Here is a 24,243-nt window from a genome sequence, read left to right as displayed (position 1 = left end):
AGAAAAAAGAATCTTGACTTAAAACCTTGACAGAGAATTCGGGCAGACACCTCCTATAGAAGACAACTGATAGCAAATAAGCCCCTGAAAAGATATTTAAGAATATTCACCATGATGAGAACAGCCAATTAAAAAGGCAAATTCTACCAAGTGTTAGTGAGGATGTGGAAGATCTAAAACTCACACACAACTGTATTTTCCACTTTAGAAATGAACTGGGTGGTTTCTTTAAAAGTTAGCAGTTTACCTACCAAGTGATATATTCACTCTGCTCATAAATTCACCAAATGAAGAGCAGAACTGGGCACTGGTGCCCATGACTGTATCCTAGCTTTTCAGATGTCTAAGATCCAAAGGATCATGCTTTGAGTTAACCTTGCCAATAAAAGTTGGCAAGATTCTATTTCTAATTAACCATCAAAAAGCCAGGCTGGAACATCAGCCCAGCAAACAAGAGAGGCCCTAAATTCAAAGCCTAGTGTTGCCACAAAAAGAAAGAAAAGAAATGAGAGTATCCATCCTTCCAGAGGACTGTCACACATACTCATCACATATTTATCATAGAGAAGAAAGAACCTGTATATTCTTCAACAGGCGAAAGGATGTTTTGCTGCCACACAGCAGCAAAAAGGAATCATATAACTACATGGCTGAATATCCAAATTATGCTGAGGATAAGAAGCTTGATACACATTCACTCACACACACACACTCTCTCTCTCTCTTTCTCTCTCTCTCTTTCTCTCTCTCTCTTTCTCTCTCTCTCTCTCTGTGTTTTTTAAAAAATCACATGCTTTATGATTTTGTTATATAAAAATTGTAGCAAATGCAAAACAATGGATAGTGACAAAGCTCATTGCCTGGGGCTGGGGCATGGGAAGTTGGGAGATTTCATAAAAAAATATTTCATGAAAAGGCAGGAGGCAGTTTTGAAGGATGCTGAAGACTTTACTCTTGAATGTATGGTGATTTCAAATCATACTGTCCTATGGCATTTTATATTCTTAATAAGTGCAGTTTGTTACATTAACTATATCTTCAAAAATTCTTTTTCAAGAAAGGTATACTCATGTTGTGATCATGTCTGTGGCTGATCTTACAGTTGTGACAAAATAGACAAGTTAAAGGGATAAAGACAGCGTGGACAGGAGGCAGGAACTTAACCACACAGGTACATGTGTTTAAGGCACTAAGTCTCAGGCAAGGATGAGACCCTAGTGTAGCATCTTCATACATGCAGCCAATATTCAGAAATCAAAGCCAGAGGAAAACACAAGGGTAAATGATTCTTTATTTCTTATTCCTGCCTATCATTCTTTATCATAAGGATTTACATTTTATTTCCCCAACCAAACACTCAGTTCCCCTAAAGGTAAATTCAAACCTCAAGTTCTTAAAATGACTTCTGCTTTAAAAAAAAAAGCTTAATATTTTCTTATGTTTAAGATGCTTCTTTTAAGAAAAAGAATAAATGTTAGGCATTGAGTGAGGTAAGTTCGGTTCGGCTCTTGGGCATGGCTCTGTGAACGCTTGGCTTTCATCCCCTGCTGTTTCATTTTGTCAACACGCATCTTTTCCGTGTTGCAGCTCAGCGTACTGACATGGGTTTCCCCTATTTTTGCTCTTATTTTGATCTTCCAGGTGTATCGTTAAGATTACCGGAGAAATGGTGTTATCCTTTCCTGCCGGCATCACCAGGCACTTTGCCAACAACCCATCCCCAGCCGCTCTGACGTTTCGGGTGGTAAATTTCAGCAGGTTAGAACATGTCCTGCCAAATCCCCAACTTCTCTGCTGGTAAATATAACTTTGCATATACTTCTAGATACGTATGCTTCAGTGCTTTGTGTTTAGATGAAGACATAGACCATAAAGACAGTAGCACTGTAGACAAATTACTGCTACTCAGATGTGCTTGTAGATTCACACACAGAACCATCACCAATTCTCCTAGTCTTCTGTAGGTGGCTCCATGTGTATGCATAGCTGAAGAGGCACATGTGTATTTTAATATCCAACTTCCAAATTGCGTACAGACATTTAAAGTAACAAAATCTGGTATTGCATGGTGGTACCTAAATATAGTCCCAGCACTCAGGAGGCTGAGGAAAAAAAGATGGAAGTTTAAGCCTAGCCTGGGCTACGTAGTAAGACTCTGCCTCCAAAACATTATTACTAGAAACAGTAATGTTACAATGAAAAGAAAATAAGTGTTAAAATCTATATTCCTGACAATTTATTGTCTGTTGTATTTGCTATCAGTAAACATTGGATGATAGAAAAGTATTGCTGTGTTCTCTCTCTCTCTCTCTCTCTCTCTCTCTCTCTCTCTCTCTCTCTCTCTCTCTCTCTCTCTCTCTCTCTCTCTTGTAATATTTGGCTTTAAAATCAGGGCTTCATAATTGCTAGGAAGGTGCTTTACCATATGTACCATACCTTCAGCATGTTTTTTACCCTGATTATTTTTGAGACAAAGTCTCACTTTTTACTCAGATAATCATGAACCATAATCCTCCTATTTATGTTTCCTGACATAGTGGCAATGGCAGGCATATATCACCATACCAAGCTCTTTTTGAGGAATCTCTCAGACTTCTTTCCCTGGCTGACCTCAGGCCACATCCTGATCTCTGTCCCCAGAGAAGGCTCAACTTCCCCCAGCATCCAGCAGCCTATTTTTCCATCAAATAATATTTGAATTGTGAACTATACTTCACATGAGCTTGAAATTTTTCCTTGTAAAACATGTCATTTCATTGGTAAATGTTTTAATGGAATGTTATAGTATAACATCAAAGAAACTTGTTTATTTATGTAAATATATTTTCTCATATTTTCTGTGTAACTTGAAATGATGCCTTTATTATGTGTGTACATACATAGTCAGGCCAATATGCATACATACATGCTATTAGCCAGGTGCCAGTGGTTCATACCTGTAATCCTAGCTACTCAGGAGGCTGAGATCTGAGGATCTCAGTTCGAAGTCAGCCCAGGCAGAAAAGTCCCTGTAAGACTCTTATCTCCAATTAACTACTCAAAAACTGGAAGTGGGGCTGTGGCTCAAAGTGGTAGAGCACTAGCCTTGAGTAAAAGAATGCAGGGACAGTTCCCAGGCCCTGAGTTCAATTCCCACAACTGACAAAAAAAAAAAGGTGATCAACTATGTCAATGTATTTATTTGCAATAGGTGAAAGAGAAAGGAGTCATTACTGACAGCTTTCGCTCTGTCAGCAAGTCCTGATACTTTCCTGCAGTTATACCTGTTCCGTGTCCCAGTTCCATGGCAATTGTATCCCTCTTTGAATCCAATCTTGCCTGGCTACAACATTTTTAACAGCCAAATGAGCTTTCACAATATCTCCCCATTCATACTTGCTCATTGTCTCTACCCCAGAATCTAAACATGCTATCATTGCCTTTGATGGGAAGATCAGGTGGACCAGCCAGGTTTGCCAGTCAGAAACAAGCCGAAGGCCCTCCTCCAAAGCCAGTGCTTGATGAAATTCTTTCCTGCCCTTCTTCACCTGACTCCTACTCACACTTTAGGTCTCAGCCCCACAGTGTCTCCCCTAATCATTAATCCTCCCTTTCTTAACTATCAGCCCCAAACTCTCTAAAATATTATTCTCTCCAGGTACACTATTTTTTTGTTTTCTAGTATTTGCCACAATTAATAACTATGTATCTATGTGTTCCTTCCTCCATTTACCTGTGCCCCATGACACAATGCAATTCAGAAGGGATAGGACACCAATCTGCTAGCTCACCACCCTGTCCACACGACCTCCCATCACACCTGATGTCTAATAGGAGCATGAGAAATATCTGTCGAATCAGTGGGTAGTTTGATAATGATTTAAAGAAGCTAGTCAAGCCAATTGCAAGTTCTCAGAAATTATCAATGGGAAGTGGCGCTGTAGCTCAAGTGGTAGAGCGCTCCCCTTGAGCTGATGAGCTGAGGGACAGCGCCCAGGCCCAGAGTTCAAGCCCCACGACCGACAAAAAAAAAAAACAGAAATTATCAATGAACTATGCTTTCGCTCATTTAAAAAATTAAAGTGAGCAAATGCAATTATAGTACACTTAAGATTTCCACAATAAGCCAGCTCTACTTAGTATAAACTAATGACATGTTGCTAAGTATTCATCCTAACGCTCTATTTTGTTGCAGTGGGAGAGTCAGACCTATTTGACCAAATAGAACTGGAATCCTGATTTGCTACTTATTAACAATATGATCCCAAGAAAATTGTTAAATTATACTGCCTCTGTATAGCTCATATCTCCTGCCTTATTGTGTAATGACAGTTGTGGAAGCTCAGGGTAACTTACATGCTTTTAAACCAAAAGCATTTGAACATCCCTTTGACCTTAGGTTAACTACCCAAGGTCAAAGTTTCAAGGGCCAGGACTGTTTTCTGTCACCTGAGAGGGGCAAGGAAAATTTTGCTAAGGGAAACAAATGAACAAAAACCTCAATTTATTACCCAGTATCCTGTTTCTACAATTTGTGAATGTGCTGGTGAAAAGAATTTCAAGATGGTTCACAAAGTAGACAATGGGCAAAAAATTGACTAGGCATGTAAGATAAATCGCCGAGTTGTGGAAAGAAATAGAAAGTTTTATCAAGGGCTTAAAGTGCAGAATCTAGAGGTGCAACTGTGGCTCTTCATTTGGGGCTGTTTATATTAGTTAAAGTTGGTTCCTCCAGATAAATTGTTTCTTTGTGTTAAGCAACTGATAGTTTTAATCATTGTGTAGTTATCACCCAAACTTGTAGCACATTTAGTCTGGAGCAGTCTTACCAAAAGTCTTGTGACATGGGTGCCTACTTCTTGTGACATTTCTTATCAAAAGAAATTATTACACCAGGCATCCTTAATTTCTGGTACACATTACTCATTTGGATCTAGGTCAGAGGGATTAATGCTCTACTACATATCGTTATTTAAGATGTATGAGTATGTGCTGGAAGAAATGAATGCATATGTTTTCCTAAAACATTATTTAGTACAATGTTCTACTCCTAGCTCCTGGATCTGCCTTGCTTCAATTTCCATGCCACATGTCCGTATTCTAGCCTACTATCTCATTTCCTCTGTTCCCAGAGCTGAAGAACTTCACTTCATCTTAAAAGAGCAGGCACAGTAGAAACACTCAGTTTGTACTGAAACTTGACCTCCCTCGTAACAGAACAAGCAGTTTTAAGACTCTAATTTTTGTGACTGTGCTTTCTTGCTTTGTTTGATTTCTGGAGGCTGGAAGCTGAATCATAGGAATTCACTTTCCTTTCTAAGCCAGTCCTCAGAACTGTCTCTGAACTTTTATTTTCTCAAGCTTAGCACTCACCACTTAATCCACAGCTCAATTTCTGACTTTTTGGTAATTAATTGAAGACAAGAGCCTCTCAGATTTATCTGCTCAGGCTTACTTTGAATCTTGATCCTAAAATCTCAACTTCCAGAGTAGCTAGAATTACAGGCATGAGCCACCAGCTACTCTTTTCTTCTTATGCTCTTTCTATAAGCTTACTCATCTTTGAAAATGAGGGTGCTCTTTCTTTGTTGGGTAGAGTTTAATGAATAGGTTTAAAAATGCATCTAGTATAGTGATTAACATATAATATGTGCAAAATAAAGCTCTTATTATAGTAGTATAGAAAGTAAAGTGGCAGCCAACAGATTGTGTGCCAAGTTATCAGGTCACTTGGAAAGTAGGCAAATACACTTCACATTCCTACTTGATCCTTATTATCAAGGTGAGCATTCACAGGATAAATTGGACAAGTGTTCTGTAGACAGGCCTCTGAGCAAACTAGATCTCTCACAGGAACAGCAAATGCCTCGCTTGGCCAGGCCGCTTTCTGCTTCTCATCAAACTACTATCATCACAGTTATTGAAAGCCCAGGATCACCTTGATGTGAAGTGTCCCTGTTACAATGAAGATGCTGGAAAAAAGTAGCACAGTGATTTTAGTATCTCACTCCCCTCCTTAGTTGAAAATGGTTAATTTGGGAAAGTTTTTTTTTTTGTTTTGTGATATAAGATCTCTATAATAACCCAGCCTATCCTGACTCATGAGAGAGACTTAGGATCCCCCTGTCTCAGCCTCCTGAGTTCTGGGATTACAGATGGATAACACCATGCCCAGTGTGGCTAAATCTTTAACTGGATAATATCTGAAAACTACTGGGGAAGTCAATTTAAAAATAAATCAATTTACTGAGCTCCTTAATCACATTAATTGGCTGAATTAGCAAAAACTAAAGTAATATATGGGAATGACTAGGAAGTTTTACTGAAGAAATAATTCACTGTTTTAAGCAACCAATTATCATCATGCTTTGTTAATATTCTTGGGTCATTATTGATTTGTAGTATTAATAGTATTAACAATATCATCAATAATATTAATTAATAGCATTGGTAGTATTAATCTACTCACATAATATCATCCAGAGATATATTTGTACCAAAAGCAACACTAACTGTGAACTATATAATATCTATCAATTGTCAGACACAGACATAGAAATCAAATGGTAATTTACCAAGATGCATCTTGTGCCAATTTGCTATAAGATACTACTCAATCATTTTCTCTTCACATAGCGACAATACACAAAATGATGCCAATACCAAGGAATTCTGGGTAAATATGCCAAATTTGATGACTCACCTAAAGAAAGTGTCTGAACAAAAACCCCAGGCTACATATTACAATGTGGACATGCTCAAATACCAGGTAAGCTATTTGCACAGTCAAGGCATCTCTTTCATGTTGAAAATTTACATTCTAAAGTATCTAATGTGAGGCTGGGAAGGTGGCTCAGTGGTAGAGCACTTGCCTTGCATGCATGAGGCCCTGGGTTCGATTCCTAAGCACCACATAAGCAAAAAGAAAAAAAGCCAGAAGTGGCACTGTGGCTCAAGTGGTAGAACACTAGCCTTGAGCTTAAGAGCTGAGGGACAGTGCCCAGGCCCAGACTTCAGGCCCCAGACGGACCCCCCCAAAAAAAATAAAGTATCTAATGTTACATAAATCTAAATAAAGTAACATCTCTTTTAATATTATTGGAAAGAGATAAGAAAATGGAAACCTTAAAGTAATACCTAGGAACTAGTGTTAAGAATATTCATACATAGTCTTAGTGTAAACTTATAGGTTAAATATTTTATTTAAAAAATTACAGAAATATGCCACAAAATGGAAGTTGTCAAAAATTACATCAGTTACGATTATATGTGTTGCTAAATTAGATCACTGTTAAGAGCATCATTATCCTAAAACTTACTTTAATGGATTATATATAAACAATCTGGATTTTTTCCCTAGTGTGACAGTCCTTTATCCAAAATTATTATTAATCTATTAAATAAACCTATTTCAAATCAGGTAAATAGTGCCTGTGACTCTAATCTCATTGGTTCCTAGCACTTGATCTCCTCAATTAGTTATAATTCATTTTTTGTGATTAAATATTTTGATTATTTTTCTTTTTAAAATTATATTTGTATTATCTTTTTTTTGGGGGGGGGGGTCCAGTCATGGGGCCTGAGCTCTGTACCTCAGCTCTTCAGCTCAAGGCTAGCGTTCTACCACTTGAGCCACAGTGCCACTTCAGGCTTTAGGAATCGAACCCAGGGCCTCAGGCATGCAAGGCAAGCGCTCTACCACTGAGCCACCTTCCCAACCCCTATTTGTATTATCTTTAAGAAGTTGTACAAAGTGGTTACCATTCAACATGTCAGTCTATGAGTACAATGAATCTTGGTCAGCTGGGCGCCAGTGGCTCATGCCTATAATCCTAGATATTCTGGAGGCTAAGAGCTGAGGATCATGGTTCCAAGCCAAACTGGTCAGGAAAGTCTGTGAGACTCTTATTCTCCAGAAAACCGGAAGTAGTGCTGTGGTTCAAGTGGTAGGGCACTAGCCTTGAGCTAAAGAGCCGAGGGACAACGTCCAGGCCCAGAGTTCAAGACCCGTGACTGACATAATAATAATAAACAAATCTTGGTCAGTTTCACCCTTTCATCATTCCTCCCATCCTTCCCACTCCTACAATTATTTTTCTTGAATGAGGAAAGTCACATGAATACACTTGTCAATTACCAGAGAACTTAGAAATGAATGTTAATTATGACACGGCTAAAAATATAGATCAATGATAGATAGATGATAGGTGGATGGAGAGAGAGAGAGAGAGAGAGAGAGAGAGATGGATGGATGGATGGATGGATGGATGTAGCCAGCCAGCCAGCTCCCTCACATGGTACCTGAATTTCATGGTGCTGGTCACAGGAGTTCATCTATGAGCTACATGAACAATATTATAGGAAATAATCATAACTTCTGGTTTCGTTTTAGATTAGTGGTCGAGCCTAAAATGTTCTTTTTCCTGTTGTTTGGCAAGGTGTCTGCCCAAGGCATTCAGTCCACGCCTCTGAACCTGGCAGTGAACTGGCGGTGTGAGCCTGCAAGCACTGACCTGCGCATAGATTACAAGTACAACACCGATGCAATGACCACCGCTGTGGCCCTCAACAACGTGCAGTTCCTGGTCCCCATAGATGGAGGAGTGACCAAGCTCCAGGCTGTGCTCCCCCCAGCGGTCTGGTGAGGAACTGCTGATTCCTTCCCTAGCCACCAAAGGCTCTATCTAAAGATTTGGTGTTTTGTTTCCTGTAAGAGAACACAGCAAGCCCGTATGTAAAGACTCAGAGCAGGAAACACAACTGTCTTAGATATTTTAACCAGAAAAATGTTTTTATTGGTAGTTTTACTTTGAATCTCAGTAACTTATGTGTAGCTAGCTTGTTTTGATTTAAGGATGAATGAATCAGAAAAGAGAGAGGGGAGAGAGCCCAAGCCAGCAGACATTTCCATAGGGCAGTCATGAGGAGTATGGGGTGCATTCACATGGAAGAAAGCCCTGGAAACTAAGCCAGACAGGTTAGTTAATAAATATCCTATCCACATTAACTCCTGTCAGTAAACTAGAGTCGACACGGCAGGTAAGAAGCCAAAGAAGATGAATGTATCTCTAGATGCAAGTGGGCAGTGAGAATCTAAAGGACAAAAACAGGAGATGAAGCATCGCCATGGAGCAAAGGAACTCACAGAAGTGGCACAATGCACTTGAATCTCACCAGTAGGCACCACAATGGCTTGAGAGTGAGGCTCTGAAATAGTAATGTGCTGGAATGTGTGTTTCTAATGGAAATCAACTCATTGCAGGAAAAATAACCTCTAGGCCTCATGAGGAAAGCAAGATGCTCTCCACTCAGTGGCTACATGATGCATGAGCCCTTTCAGTTCTATTTTAGGGAAATTTAAGTAGACAATGCCTGAGGTCTACCTTATGTCCTCAGCATTGGACGTATTGCTCTGGGTCTTGAACTCACCAAATAGCACCCAGTGCCACTGCCCTCTACAGTGTGTCAGCACCAGAATGGGTGCATAGAAAGTGTTGCCACTCTTCCCTACTGAGCATCCAAAACCTCACTGCAAGGGCTCAAACCATATAGAAACACCTGTGTTGGCAATCTAAGTCTTCTCCCCATGTGTAAATCATTACTTTTATAGGCAATCCTATTATAGATATGCATAGAACTTGAGATAGCTCTAGCTTTCCACAAGCTCTATTATTCTTACTAAATGATCTTGCTAACACAAGGTTTTTCAGGGATGCATTCGTGTTGGGCCCTGTGGTAAACTGTCTCATGTCCTCTTGGCCATATCTTCCATTCTGGCCATCATTTTGGACACAATTCCACATGTACTTATCTGCCTCATGTGACCATGTCTCGACCCAAGTACACATTGCCCATCTCTCCTGAGTTTTATGGGGTTTTCTGATGCAGTGATGTGTTAGGCACACAGGAACATACTCCTAAAGCAGAAATTTTTCAGAAGCAGCCTTTAAGCCAGACTTCCAAGAGTGTTTCCCAGAATGCTGAAGAACTAGCCCTGGGGAAGATGCTAACACTTGCACAGCCTGGTGAAGAAGAGAAATCAGACAACCAAAGGGATCACTGAATTCAAAAGCCCACCCCCATCCATCTGATCCAAGGATCAGAAAGCTCTTGTTGGCATCTCAGTTGCTTCCCAATACCCTGTAACACCAGAGTGGGCTTCTGTGTTTGGAATCCTCTCCATCTCGGGCTGCTGGCCAGAGTACACAGCAAGAAGGCAGCAGGAGAATTACCTCTGCCTGCTTTCTGCCTTCCAAATCCCAAATTAGGCATGTAGTTATAGGGACCTCATTTGCATCTACGACCCTCAGTGCAAGGGAGTCTGGGAAATGCAAGGCTCCATTTTGTAGCCTGTGGACTGGGGAACAAATGTTCTAAAATAAATCACCAGTTTCTTTACGTGACTATCAGTAGCAAAAAGGAGAACATTTCAAACCGTGAATGTTAACCACATGACAGCTCCAATTTAAATGACAAGAATGTATTCATCCTACCCATATAAGTCTTTTCAATAGATACATTCAAAAGTTTTTCTAACTTCTATATTGTCCTCTAAATGTCTATCTTGTAGCTAGTTAGAATAAAGAAAAGGAGAATACAGAATCTGTGCACACAAGAATAGCATTCGAAATAGTGAGATGTTGGTTGGTGACACAGAAAGAACACCAACTCAAGAGGAAAATGGCGAGGCAAAGTTTACTTGTAAACCTTTCACTATCAGCCAGATTTCTGGCAAGCCAGAGTACATAGCAGACAGGCTGCCCCTTTTTTGTCCCTAACCCAATAGGCCCTGCCTCTCTGTTCACATTGGCTGAATTCAGGTCCTCTCAACAAAAGAATGTAGCTTAGTTAACAGGATGTAACTAAAATTCAAGGAGCCTATAACAGGATGTCTTAATTGAAGTGTTGAGGAAAATTATTAATTAGCAAGGTCCAAGCCTCCTGGCCAAAGCAGGAACTTTCCAGGAAAACAATTTTTACAAGAGCAACAGAAAAGAAGCAGATCACTTTAGAAAATACACTTTTCTCATAATAGGTAGGTAGAGAGACATGATAGAATTTTTAAGTTGTAGCTAAACATTTTTTTAATTAATAGCACCTAGAAAAATACATTAGTTGTTAAACAAAAAATGCTTGCATATGGAAAAAATTTTTATGTATTTTATTTTTAGGAATGCTGAACAACAAAGAATATTGTGGAAGATTCCTGATATATCTCAAAAGTCAGAAAATGGAGGTAACATATTGACAGCCTTGTTTTATTCACAAAAACACAGGGACAACTTGTAGGTATTAGCTAACGATGAACTAAAATATAAGTTGAACAAAAACCAAGTTGATTTCAATTCATTGTTGTATTTAGTGATTGTAATCAATAAAGGCAAGGAACTCTTAAATTCAGTTTGTAAATGTTTTACTGGGAAGTTTTGTGTCTATATTCATCAAGAAAATTGGCTTATACTTTTCTTTTTGGGTGTTGTTAGGTATTCCTCTGGCTTGGGCATCAGGATAATTCTGGCTTCTGAGAATGAGTTTGACAAATTGTGTGCCCTTTTTATTTTATGGTATACTTTGCAGATCATTGATGTTAGTTCTTTGAAGTTCTGGTAAAAATTGGTAGTAAATTCACATGGTCCTGGGCTCTTCTTAGTTGGGAGACTGCATAAACTGCTTCAGTCTCACAGCTCATTATATAGATCTACTTAAGTGTTGATAATATCTTGGGGTACTTCAGGCATGCTCCAGATTTTAATGTCATGTTTTGCTGAATGATATGCTTATCAGTATACAAGTCAATTCACTTATAATTTCTGATAATACATTTTGTCACTCAAATCTATATTATTTCTAATTTGGTATGTCAACTCTCCAATACAAAAATTATTTCCAATATGTGTGTTGACTGTTACCTTGCAATAATACTCTTCTTTTCTAGGTGTGGGTTCATTATTGGCAAGATTTCAGTTATCTGAAGGCCCAAGCAAACCTTCCCCATTGGTTGTACAGTTCACAAGTGAAGGAAGCACTCTTTCTGGCTGTGACATTGAACTTGTTGGAGCAGGATATCGGTTTTCACTCATCAAGAAGAGGTTTGCTGCAGGTGAATGGCTATCTAGAATTTCAGTGACAAAATTAAGGGTGCTTTAAGAAGGCAACCTAAGTAGGAATAGGTTATGATTTTCTTGTCATCTTCCTTTTCCTCACTCCCAACTCCTACTCCAATTAGAAAGCAAACCAATTTTTAAATAAAGTGCAGCAGACAGAATAGTAAATGGAAGTCAGAAGTTAGGCAGCCTCTGGTTATTTATCTTAGTCCTGTTTTCTTTGTTGGGCTGACTAGTGGTTCTCATTATACAGATCTGTACATTGAAGTCAATGGATTCAATCCTACATTTGTTATATTGGCAAAGAAGATAAATGATGTTTGTCTTTGAATAGCTGCCACCTGACAATATTTTAGTAGAAAGCTAATATATAAAATATATTACATGAAGAAGACATGGGAGTATTAGACTTATGAAAATATTTTGTTCTCCAACAGGGTTTTATAGATTTTTAGACTTGCCAGGCTCGGCTTAAATCTAGGAAAATCTTTTTATTTCATGTTCATAACAAAATATCTAGGCCACAGATGGACATGTGTGCCCATCAACTGAACAAGGCCATGAAACAGTTTTCACTTTACTCAAATGACAAGCTTTCTTTGGCTGTTGTTGTTTGTGGGTGTGGAAAGTTCCCTACTACTAAGATAATGATAGTCAGCAATCCAACTGGGATAAATCCTATTTTTAAAATTTTTTTATGGTAGGGACCATACCCATGCCCTTTTACATTCTAAGCAAGTTTTCTACTACTCATTTACAATTCTGCAAAGCCTTGTTTTTTTTTAAATTTCTATTATGAAAATACCATACAGAGGAGTTACAATTACATGGGCAAGATAATGAGTACATTTCTTATCAAGCATGGTTGCTTCCTCCTTTGTTTCCCCTTCCTACCCCTTCCCATACCCCGCCCCCCCATCTCCCCCACCACCACCAAAGTTGTAAAGTTTGTTTTTCTGACATAAGGACTTGTACATCTCATTGTTGCAATGGGTCCACCTGTATCCCTATTTAAATGATTTCTTTTTTCCCTTCCCCTCCACAAATTATACCAACATCAAATACAGTGAAAACAAGAGTTATATCATGGGGGAGGGACATACAAAGCAACAAAGAAATCATCTTATAATCTGTTAGAAACAATCATATGAAAGTAAAAACTTTTGAATACTTATCTTGGGGTTCATTTCACCTAACATTAACATATCTGACCTTTTCTGCTTGTCTCAGACATATACTAGTTATTACAAATAAGGGAAACCATGGGGCCTATGTTTCTTTGAGCCTGGCTTACTTCACTTAGTATAATTTTTTCCAAGTCTTTCCATTTCCTAACAAATGGGGAAATGTCATTCTTTCTGATGGAGGCATAGAATTCCATTGTGTATATATACCACATTTTCTTGATCCATTCATCTACTGAGGAGCATCTGGGTTGGTTCCATATCTTAGCTATGGTAATGCTGCAATAAACATAGTTGTGCTGGTAGCTTTATTATGGTCTTGTTTGTGATCTTTTGGGTAAATGCCCAAAAGTGGGATTGCTGGGTCATAGGGAAGCTCTATGTGGAGTCTTTTGAGGAACCTCCATACTACTTTCCAAAGTAGTTGAACAAGTTTACACTCCCACCAACAATGCAATAAGGTTCCCTTCTGTCCACATCCCCTCCAGCATCTGTTGTTATTAGAGTTCTTGATTATAGCCATTCTAACTGGGGTGAGGTGGTATCTCAGTGTTTTGATTTGCATTTCTTTTATGGCTAGGGATGTTGAACATTTCTTCATGTGTCTATTGGCCATCCTTCTTTCCTCTTCAGAGAAGTTTCTCTTTAAGTCTTTAGCCCATTTATTTATTGGTCAGTTGTTTCTTTGAGGATTTGTTGTTGGGGGATTTAATTTTTTGAGTTCCAGGTATATTTTAGATATGAAACCCTTGTCCGTTGTATGGATAGTGAAGATCTTCTCCCAATCCGTGGGCTTTCTATTGATCTTGTTAGCTATGTCCTTTGCCATGCAGAAGCTCTGCAACTTCATGCAATCCCATTTGTCCAACCTTTCTTTGATTTGTTGTGTTTCCGGGTCTCTATTAAGAAAATTTCGTCCTGTGCCAAGGAGACCTAGGGTTTCTCCTATTCCATCCTGTAATGTTTTCAGAGTGTCTGTTTTAACTCCGAGGTCTTTGATCCATTTGGAGTTGATTCTGGTGCAGGGTGATATATAAGGATCTAGCTTTAGTTTTCTACAAGTAGTTAACCAATTTTGCCAGCACCATTTACTGAAGAGGCTGTCTTTCTTCCATTCTATTTTTTTAGCTCCCTTAACGAAGATTAGATGGCTATAAGGTCTGTGGGTTCATTTATGTGTTTTCAATTCTATTCCATTGGTCCTGAGGTCTGTTCTTGTGCCAGTACCAAGCTGTTTTGATTACTATGGCTTTGTAGTAGAGTTTGAAATTTGGTATTGATATTCCTCCAGCACTGTTGTTTCTGCTAAGGATCGTTTTTGCTATTCAGGGTCTTTTATTGTTCTATATGAATTTTTGGATTGCCTCTTCTATTTCCTTGAAGAAAGAGATTGGAATATTAATAGGTATCACATTGAATTTGTAGATAGCCTTGGGAAGTATTGCCATTTTTACGATGTTGATTCTTCCAGTCCAGGAGCATGGGAGGTTTTGCCATTTTCTAGGTTCTGTTTTGATTTCCTTTTTCAGGTTTTTAAAGTTTTCATCATAGTGGTCCTTCACTTCTTTGGTTAAGTTAATTCCTAGGTATTTTATTTTTTGTGGGGCTATTACAAATGGAGTTGCTCTCCTAATTTCAGCCACGCTTTTCTCATTGTTGGCATACAAAAAAGCCATTGATTTTTAAGGGTTAATTTTATACCCTGCTACTTTGCCAAAGTTTTGAATCAACTTGAGTAATTTGGGAGTGGAGTCTGTGGGATTCTTTAAGTACAAGATCATGTCATCTGCAAAGAGGGAGAGTTTTACTTAATCTTTCCCTATTTGGATCCCCTTTATGTTTGCATCTTATCTTATTGCTGTAGCTAGTCATTCTAATACTAGATTGAAGAGAAGTGGAGAGAGTGGGCATCCTTGTCTTGTTCCTGAGTTAAGAGGAAATGGCTTTAGTTTTTCACCATTAAATATAAGGCTGGGCAAAGCCTTGTTTTTATGCCTTCTGCACCAATGTAACTAATTGCATCCCTTTCCCTCTTAAAATTGACCCATGTTAGAAATCAGTTATATGAGAAAACTTCCTAACAATAAGTTAAGAGCAAATCCTACAAATCTATTCCAAGAAAAATTCAAACCTCTGAAAATGGTTTGTCTCTGTAAATGTGAAAGGCAACTAGCTGATGTGAAAGATTAACAACTTAAAAACTTCTTTGTATTTTATATTTGTATTATACTTTTAGATACACAGTGTTTGACTCCAAGGGGTAAGGCAGGAGGAATAGAATAATCATAGAATAATCATAGAATAGAATAATCATAGAATAATCAGTGTCAAACTAACTGATGACTTATTGAAATGTTGTTTTGCTTTTCAGGAAAATATTTGGCAGATAACTGATAAAGTCTTATGCAAGGACTTGGAAAATTTCTTTGTGGAGAACTGTTATGTAAGAAACAGGTTTTCATTCTGGTTGATAAAAAAAGAAACCAGTGTCTGTACTCTGGATATATCAGCTGAAAGGTTGTGGTCTTTCAGAGATAATTTCCCTCACCCAGTACCATGACGACCAGTCCTACAGTATTTACTTCTAGCTGTAATATTGTTAATGGTTTTAAAATGGAATTATTGTATTTGTAAATTGTATTCTCATTCCAGTAAGGCAGTTAGACACTTGAGTTCTAGCATTTTATCATACCTGAAACGGATGTAATTTAAACTGTGGTATGTAAATTTACTAGTAGTCCTGTTGAATGGCACAGTGCTTACAGACCTAGATCGCATTTTGTCAATATATAAAATTTAAATATAATACTGATTGCTGTCACATAGGGGGTGCCACGTAGAAGAAACTTAAAGGGAACCAGAAGAAAAAAAGAACATCTTTACTTTTCTTCAGTTCTTTGTATGTTTTACGCTAGTGCTAAACAAATATTCTATCTTTGGATGTTTAGTGGGTTAAATTCAGAAACTATTTAAAAAAAATTCTAAGGTTACAGCATATTCAAAGAAAACCATTACTTACCACTTTTTAAAAAGCTTTTTTTTCAAACTGCAAATTTCATAAAAATGCAAACTGTGTAAACAGGGCCTCTTATTTTTATAACTTGTGTAAAAAGGGAAAGCAATTCATATTTAAAGTTTAAGTATATTAAATTATAATCAAGAGAGAAGATGTTGAAATCTTAACTAGTTTCCCCTTTCTCTACAGTTTAACAAATGTGAAGGTTGCTGAATAATTGTCAGGCTAAAACCAAACCTGTGGTTTAAGGTCTTAAGATATTCCGTAGTTGAAATTGTTAATAACTTTTGCACAATTCCTCTGAACAGATGGTCTGTCTGTCTCACACAGCACAGATGAATGATATCTTGTGACTTCCTCTTAACCCCTAGGAATCAAAATATTGAGGAAAAGAAACAGCGGGGTGGGGGTGGGGGGGAATGGCTCCTCATTTAGATTCAAAAGGAGAATTTTAATTGTCATCATTTTTTTTTATCATTTTGGAAAGAAAAAATAAGCTTTATAAAAGAAATTCTATCCACAATACAATACAATTAACTTCCTTTTAGGTGATTAAGATTCATTGTATAACATTCTTTGGAAATGTAAGTCATCAAAGTCACTTCATTAACCTTCATGAAGGGATGGTAAGCACTAGGGCCTTTCTATCCAACCATGTGGGAATCTGAACAGAACTTCCTGATCAGTCACACTTGTCAGGTCATCCCCCACTGAAGTCTGAAAACAGTATTCATTTTTTTAAGTTAGAATTCATTTTTTAAATAAACCAATTCCTGTTGTAGGTCATACTATTGAATAGCTAAAATTAAGTTGTTGTATGTATGATTGGTTACTGAATTTCATTTTATATTCACTAGAATTTGACAGAAAATCTTCAGTCCCTTTCAATTTTAGAATCAAATTACCTTTTTTTAAGTCTTCCTTTTCAAATGAGATTGTGACTGATGATTGTTTACAGTGGGACTTTTTAAATTAATATTTATGCTCTTTGATCACTGCTTGCTAGCAAGAGAATGTCCAAATAACCTGCTTTCCCTTGGAGAAATGCTTACTGTTCAAACAAGCACTCTCCCCCCCTCCCCTTTCTCTCTCTTTCTCTCTCAACCCGCTCCCAGACTCCCAAAGGCAGCCTGATGTTGAAATGTTTTTGAACAAAGTAATTAATACATTCATTTTAAATAAAATAATTCTATTTGATTTTGAACCCAAAATAGAGAGATGTAAAATTTTAGATCTCATGAAATATGAAGAAATTTAAAATGCAAAAGCCTCAGTAAGAAGCAGAAATTGGAGAATTACCCAGTGTATGACATAAAAAATGTTTAAAGTAATCAATTTATAGAGAAATATATTGAATATTAAAGCAAAGCATAATGAAATGTTTAATTATTACTGTTTCTTATGTCTTTCTCTTTAAACTTTATTTTATAAAATAGATTTAGAATTAAACACAAGGTTTTTCTTTCCAAAGAACAAATTTTGTTGATACAGTAAAAAGTATATAATTTAAACTATAAATTTCAGTAATCTCTAACATTATTCAAATGTTCCAGGAACTAAGTTTCAAATGACAAAAAAAAAATCCTTTGATCCCTTAGTTAATCTTTATAAAACCTTCAACAACCAAAACTTCCATAGAGACTATATTCCATTCCCTTTCAGAATATAGATCAAGTGACACCCTAAGCTCATTTCAGAGATAAAGATTTGGTGTTCTGCTTTGGTTTTTAATCTTGTAGGTTATAAATCCATTAAACCTACATCCACAAAATGAGAATCCAAGCTCTGAAAATGATTCTAAACAATACACACTCTCATTTATCAAAGACATATCATTAGGTTCTGTCAGCTTCTATATACAAACAAAATGGTCTCACTCATAAGAAAGATGATTTTTAATCCCAGGGTTAAAATAATAAGAGGTACTAGTTAACCAGAAACCTCTTTCCTAATCATTTTTATCAAAAAGACTTGTCTATCAATATGGAAAGAATAAATGATACTGCTTTATTTCAGCAACATGGAACTTATGTTTTTTCTGTCAATTAATCCCAAATTTCCATGAAATTTTTAAAAATAAATTTTTATCAATAGGCTGAATTTTATCACAATCAGAATTCTTAGCCACTAAAAATTACTGTTGTTGTTATTATTATTATTACTTTTTAAAGCTCTTTGATACATCTATCACCGAGATGAAACATTCATTGTATCATATTAGGGAAGATTCTTTACTTCTAAAGAAAGAATGCTTACATTTTAAATGGTTGGAGTGAATAGATACGAATCCCGCAGAAAGTCAAACTGCACATACTTTTTGTTTTTGCTTGATCTCAACCTACAAAGTGTTGGAGCTATAATTGCATAAATGTCCACTTTTAACTCTTCCTCTCAAAGAAGCAAAGAAAGCTGCCTGAGATCTCCTGCAGCTCCTTTGCATTAGTCACTGCCTCTTCTCTGTTCACTGAGGAGCTGGGACTGACATAACTTTCTAGCTTTTCTTCATGGAGAATTTTGTTAATCAAATGACGCATGGAATCCCATGAGAGAAAACATCTCCATGCAACAGAGGGGTTTTGCAACAGTTTCAACATTGTAACTACACATAGTCTTCCCCCTCTGCAGATCCCTTGCTCTGATAAACCAGATTTTAAGACTGCATAAGGGAATTATGTACAGTCACAGTGATTGGCTGGTATACAAAATGATAATATATACTAAAGTGCTTACTATGTGTACCAATCGTTGCAGATATTAGCTCATTTAATCCTATAAAAATCCAGATATTGTAAGGTCTCTTGGAATTCCGGTTTTACCAATGATTATATTGAAGATTATGCAAATTGATTAACTCACCCAAAGTAGCACTTGAAGTAGAATGACTACAAAAGGCACACCCTGATCTATTTCATTTTTCCCACTTGGGGGAATGGGGAGAGTGTATTTTATTTTATTATATCTGGGCCATTCGAATGCCAAGGTAAAAGGTTAATAGCACTGAAATAAGAACAATTCTAATAAGTATCATATGCAAACCATTTGTATCTTCACATCAAGAGGCAATGATATGAATTAAGTAACCATTATATATATTCTGCACAGTTCATTATTTCCTATTGACTTAATAAATATGTAGGGATGGAACTTGGGATGTATATATATATATATATATATATATATATATATATATATATATATATATATATATCCCTCATCCAAGCCATAATTCTACTCCACTTATGGCTTTGTGCTAGTTAATTGGAGATAAGAGTTACACTGACTTTCCTGCCTGGGCTGGCTTTCAGCTGTTATCCTCAGATCTCAGCTTCCTGAGTAGACTGGATTACAGGCATGAGCCGTCGGCACATTGCTTGGGAATATTTATTTTGGTAAGTAACCAAAGTTGAAAATCACTGCCTCTATATGTAGTTCTACTTTAGTTCTACTTTTTAGTTCTAACAAACAAGATTGGAAGCAGTAATTTCTAAGTTGAATACCATTTTTCTAGTCAATTTCTTTTTTTTTTAACTTGTTCTACTTAAATTCTTCCAATCTTTGAAAAAGAAGTAGGGGGAGAAGCATTTTCTAAGAAAATCCTTATCTTTGGGGAAATTTCTGATCATGCTTTCTCAATCTCAAAGCAGTCTGAAATGCATAGTTTCATTTTCATATTTCAGTCTTTTCAATTTTGTAAAAGACTAGCAGTAGTAGGAATGTTGTGAGCTATCACTCATTTTTAATATAAAGTCCTTACAAATGTTTCCTTTCTTTTAAGAAACCCCAGCCCTCTAAGTAATGATTTGGCTTTGTTTTATAGGCTTTTTATGCTTTACAAACACAAATAAGCCTCATTCCAAAAGAACTGAACCAGCCATTTCAATGTTTGCAATTTTTTTCAAAATAACAGATAGTTAATATTGAAAGATACAGTAAAATATGCAAATATCTACATGAAAATGTGTGTGTGTGTTTATGCGTGTGTGTATACGTGTGTGTGTGTTTAAAGCTTTCTCTTTCTCTTACAGAGTATGCTTTGTGCAACTCTACTCAGACTAAATGTTCTTTTTGTCTTACAATTTTTGATCAGCAACTTAAGAAATGAAATCAGAATTTTTAAGCATATAAAAATGGGATTGGCCATAACTATAGCTTTGAAAGTTAATGCCAGTAAATATAATGTTCTCCTGAGATGAAATAAATGATTCAAATTAAATTGTTGATATAATTGAACAAATCAGCCTGGTTACTTGGATTAAAGATATATTCTAATGAGCTGCCCCATTTTAACAAGTTCTCTCTCTTGTAAGCTTTATTGTATTCTCTTACTCCTTGCTCCTTTAAGGGTTTGGTTTTCCTATTTGGAAAACAGTATCTAAAGCCATTCTCTCAGTCATGAATTAAACATGGCTACTTTTATATTGCTTTATTTTGTCCACAGAATGACAAATAAAAGTGAAAAAGGAATGCATTGTTTTGAGTGTGCAAATATTAAAAACAAACAACAATAAAATACTTTCTCCTATGTCCTTACTTTGATCCTCTGTCATTGTCATGTTCTGCAGAATCACATTGAAAATTTTAATATCCAGTTGAAATCTAAACCACTTTCATAAATAACTAGCAAATTTGAGCTCTATTGAGTTAACTATAATGAGACTTTTTGATTGACAGTCATGACTAGTATCTCATTTCTATCCCAAATAAATACTTTTATAAGAAAAGGCACCACTTTGTTGACATTCATCATGAATATAGTAATTTATTCTCTAGGCTGAAGTTCTAAACTTATTTTTCTTTTGCTTTATAGTATTTTTTGTTTTACTCCTTCTCTCCCTAGATTATATTGTGAGTCTTAAATGAATATTTAACCCTGTCAGAAATTTCAATAAAAAGCAAATATATTTTTTACTTTTTCCTTAAGGTTTTAAAGTAAAGTTATCTGGATGCCATTCATTACCATTCCAGTATTTTCCAAATTATATTTGGGTCTACAAGTTTAGGCCACTGTGCAATGTGATCTGAGAACAAATAGTCCCGCACAATACTCCTGGGTCCTTAGACTTTGACAATGAATGTTAGTGTTACGTGAAACTTAAGAAAGTTATTGGATCAGGTCAGGAAACTGTTTTTTTGTTTGTTTGATTTGATTTCAAAGTATACCTTGAAATGTATACTTCGAATTTGGGGAAAGTTTCCTTTTAATATTGATGTCTACATCTTTCAACAACAACAAATAAGATAATCAGAAGGCTTTGTAAGGATACTGGTAGGGGATTTTGTTTTGAGGAAATTCTTGGCATTTCAAATGAGTTTCTATGTTCACTAGTATCTCTCAAGTGAATTTAACTTTATTATGTCAAACATTCAAAGCAAAGCAGTGATTTTTTTTTTTAGCTTTTTAAGCATTATCTTTAAGACGTAACTCCATGATTCAGCACATCATTCCACTATTGGTTGAAGTGTTCTAAAGTTTGAAGTGTGGAATAAATAGCTTTAAGAAACTGAATCGTGTTAGCTCAATCAGTGTTGACAGAATTTTTATGTAAGCTCATTAGAAATTATGGGGAAAACATTTTATTAAAAGCTAAGAGCAATGCACTATTTCACATAGATTTTGCAGGATTATACGTTCCTTCAAAGCATATTTTACAATGTTTTTTTTTTGCTTTGATTTGCTTGCTTATTTTTGCAAATGAATTTTTAACATAAAATCAGCTATGTTCCTTTTAAAAATTTATCTAGGTAAATTGTTATTTAGAAAGGGATAAAATGGAACCATTTTACATTTCTTTATAATTCAATTTTTATTCGGATCTTATGAATCAGCTAATCAACCATAATCCACCTATAATTTTAATGCTTCATCAAATGGACATATGATGTAAATGTTAACTCCATCTGAGTTATTCATTATATATTATGTGACATTTTTCTAGCAAAAACAACCTTAATGCCATTTATAAAACAACACATTAAACTATATTTAAAAAGACACCAAACAAATATCACAAGATGTACTTTTCCTTCTGAGTTTCTAGGATGACGATTATTACAACAGTATGAATTTTGCAGGTAGTGTCTAGTTTTTGCAGATAGTGTCTAGTTATTGCTTTGTTAAATGAAGATGAATGAAAGAGATTGGCTTCTATCTGATCCCCCCACCTTCCTTCTTCCTCTGTCTGTCCCTTCCTCCATCCTTCCCTTTTCCCTCACTTCCTTATTTCCCTTCTCATGTCAATCTAAGGGAATTGGAAAATTTGCTGCTGAATAAATAGTTCTCCAAAAAACAAAAATTAGTATTATAATAATATGCTAATTTTTTCCATGAGCAGAGTTTTCACTGCAGGTCAAGCAGTAATTTATAGAGCTGACTTTTAAAGCTGTTTGAACACTATTGTGTTTCAATTGAAAAGAATGTCTGTTAGTCTTTCACTTATAAAGATCTGCATAAATGAAATGGTCAAATTTTAATTTTCACACTTACTAAGTGGTGATTGGGTTCTCAAAAAGAAATTTCAAAGAAATGTTGCTGTATTTGTAGAGATCATGAAAACCAATCAGCTAAGAAAAATGCTGTCCATGTGTGCTTTAATTACAATTCTCCATGAGCTATGTAGCAAAAAGTTCACTGAATTTCTTTATAACCTTGTGTATACAAAAATACATTGGCCACAAAATATTCATAGAAGGAAATGTTTATTAAAATACTCAAGATATAGTGAATTTAGTTCAAGTATTGGTGGATCCTCTTTTTTCCTCCATTCTTAACTCAGCTGAATTTTTTGACAGCCATTACTGCTTAATCTGTAACTGAAGCTTTTCTGCTTCTGTATGATGCTCAGAGAAACCTGCAAATCAGCAGTGGAAATCTCTGCTGAGCAATGGTGGCCTGTGTGAATGAACGTACAGGAGTGACTTGTTGAAGATAATTGTGAGACCATCTTTACATTACTTGCCTTATAAGTTAGAAAAAAATGAGAAGATCACTGTTTTGTAAATACTGATTTTTATAAATGTTCTGTCCTTCATAATTTTCCCAGTCACTCATTTCAACAAAATCTTGAATATGCAATTATTTATCATGACATGTGACTGCAAATAGGGTTCCCATTTCAGAATAAAGTTTAATTCTCTATGTGAGTAAGTTGTTACTGAAATGTGATCTTTTTTCTGGAAAATAAAAGTATGAAAATAAATCAAATTGTGAACCTCTTTTATTGTCAACCTTTTAAACTTTTACCTACATTTCTGGAAACTTCACTGTATATCCGGGAAGGAATGATGAGTGAAAGGTTGAGTCCCACAGATTTCAGGTCCATAATTTAACTGTAGACCTGAGTTTGTTATCAGTGATTTTTTATTACCTTATTTTTATTAATGAAATAATATAAGCTGGGTGCTGAGTGGTGGCTCCTATAATCCTAGCTACCCAGGAGGCTAAGATCTCAGGGTCACAGTTTGAAACTATCCCAGGCAAGAAAGTCCATAAAACTCTTATCTCCCATTAACCCCCAGAAAGCCTAAAATGGAGCTTTGGTTCAAGAGGTAGAGAACTAGCCTTGAGCAAAAGGCTCAGGGACAGTATCCAGGTTCTGAGTTTAATGCCCAGGTCAAGTGCATACACACACACACACACACACACACACACACACACACACACACACACACACACACACACACACACACACACACACACACACACACACACACACACACACACACACACACAAAGGAATAATGTGGTCCCTACCATTGGGTCATTGAACAGATTGAAATAATATTTACTTGTAACTCCTGGGTCCTATCTAGTTTATGAAAGATACTCAATAAATCTTTCCTGTCCAGTCGTGGGGCCTGAACTCAGGACCTGGGCGCTGTCCCTCAGCTCAAGGCTAGTGCTCTACCACTTGAGCTACAGCGCCACTTCTGGCTTTTTTCTTTTTGCTTATGTGGTGCTGAG

At 36.4% G+C, this 24,243-nt stretch overlaps 1 protein-coding gene across 21 annotated transcripts in view; it reads left to right on the top strand.

The window, feature by feature from the left end:
* Sgip1 (SH3GL interacting endocytic adaptor 1) overlaps positions 1–23,439 on the top strand; it is a 195,784-nt gene extending 172,345 nt beyond the window's left edge. For all 21 annotated transcript variants that reach the window (XM_070025799.1, XM_070025798.1, XM_070025797.1 and 18 more), the window contains 6 exons: positions 1,642–1,797; positions 6,616–6,748; positions 8,418–8,620; positions 11,151–11,215; positions 11,915–12,079; positions 15,639–23,439. In XM_070025799.1, the coding sequence (XP_069881900.1) occupies positions 1,642–1,797; positions 6,616–6,748; positions 8,418–8,620; positions 11,151–11,215; positions 11,915–12,079; positions 15,639–15,661 (745 nt within the window). In that variant the 3' untranslated portion in view covers positions 15,662–23,439. The remainder of the gene's footprint in view (positions 1–1,641; positions 1,798–6,615; positions 6,749–8,417; positions 8,621–11,150; positions 11,216–11,914; positions 12,080–15,638) is intronic.
* The last annotated feature ends 804 nt before the right edge of the window (positions 23,440–24,243 follow it).

This window comes from Dipodomys merriami, unplaced genomic scaffold (assembly GCF_024711535.1).
Source record: "Dipodomys merriami isolate MVZ:Mamm:240054 unplaced genomic scaffold, mDipMer1.0.p SCAF_172, whole genome shotgun sequence".
NCBI lineage: Eukaryota > Metazoa > Chordata > Mammalia > Rodentia > Heteromyidae > Dipodomys > Dipodomys merriami.
This window is presented reverse-complemented; position numbering and strand designations above follow the sequence as displayed.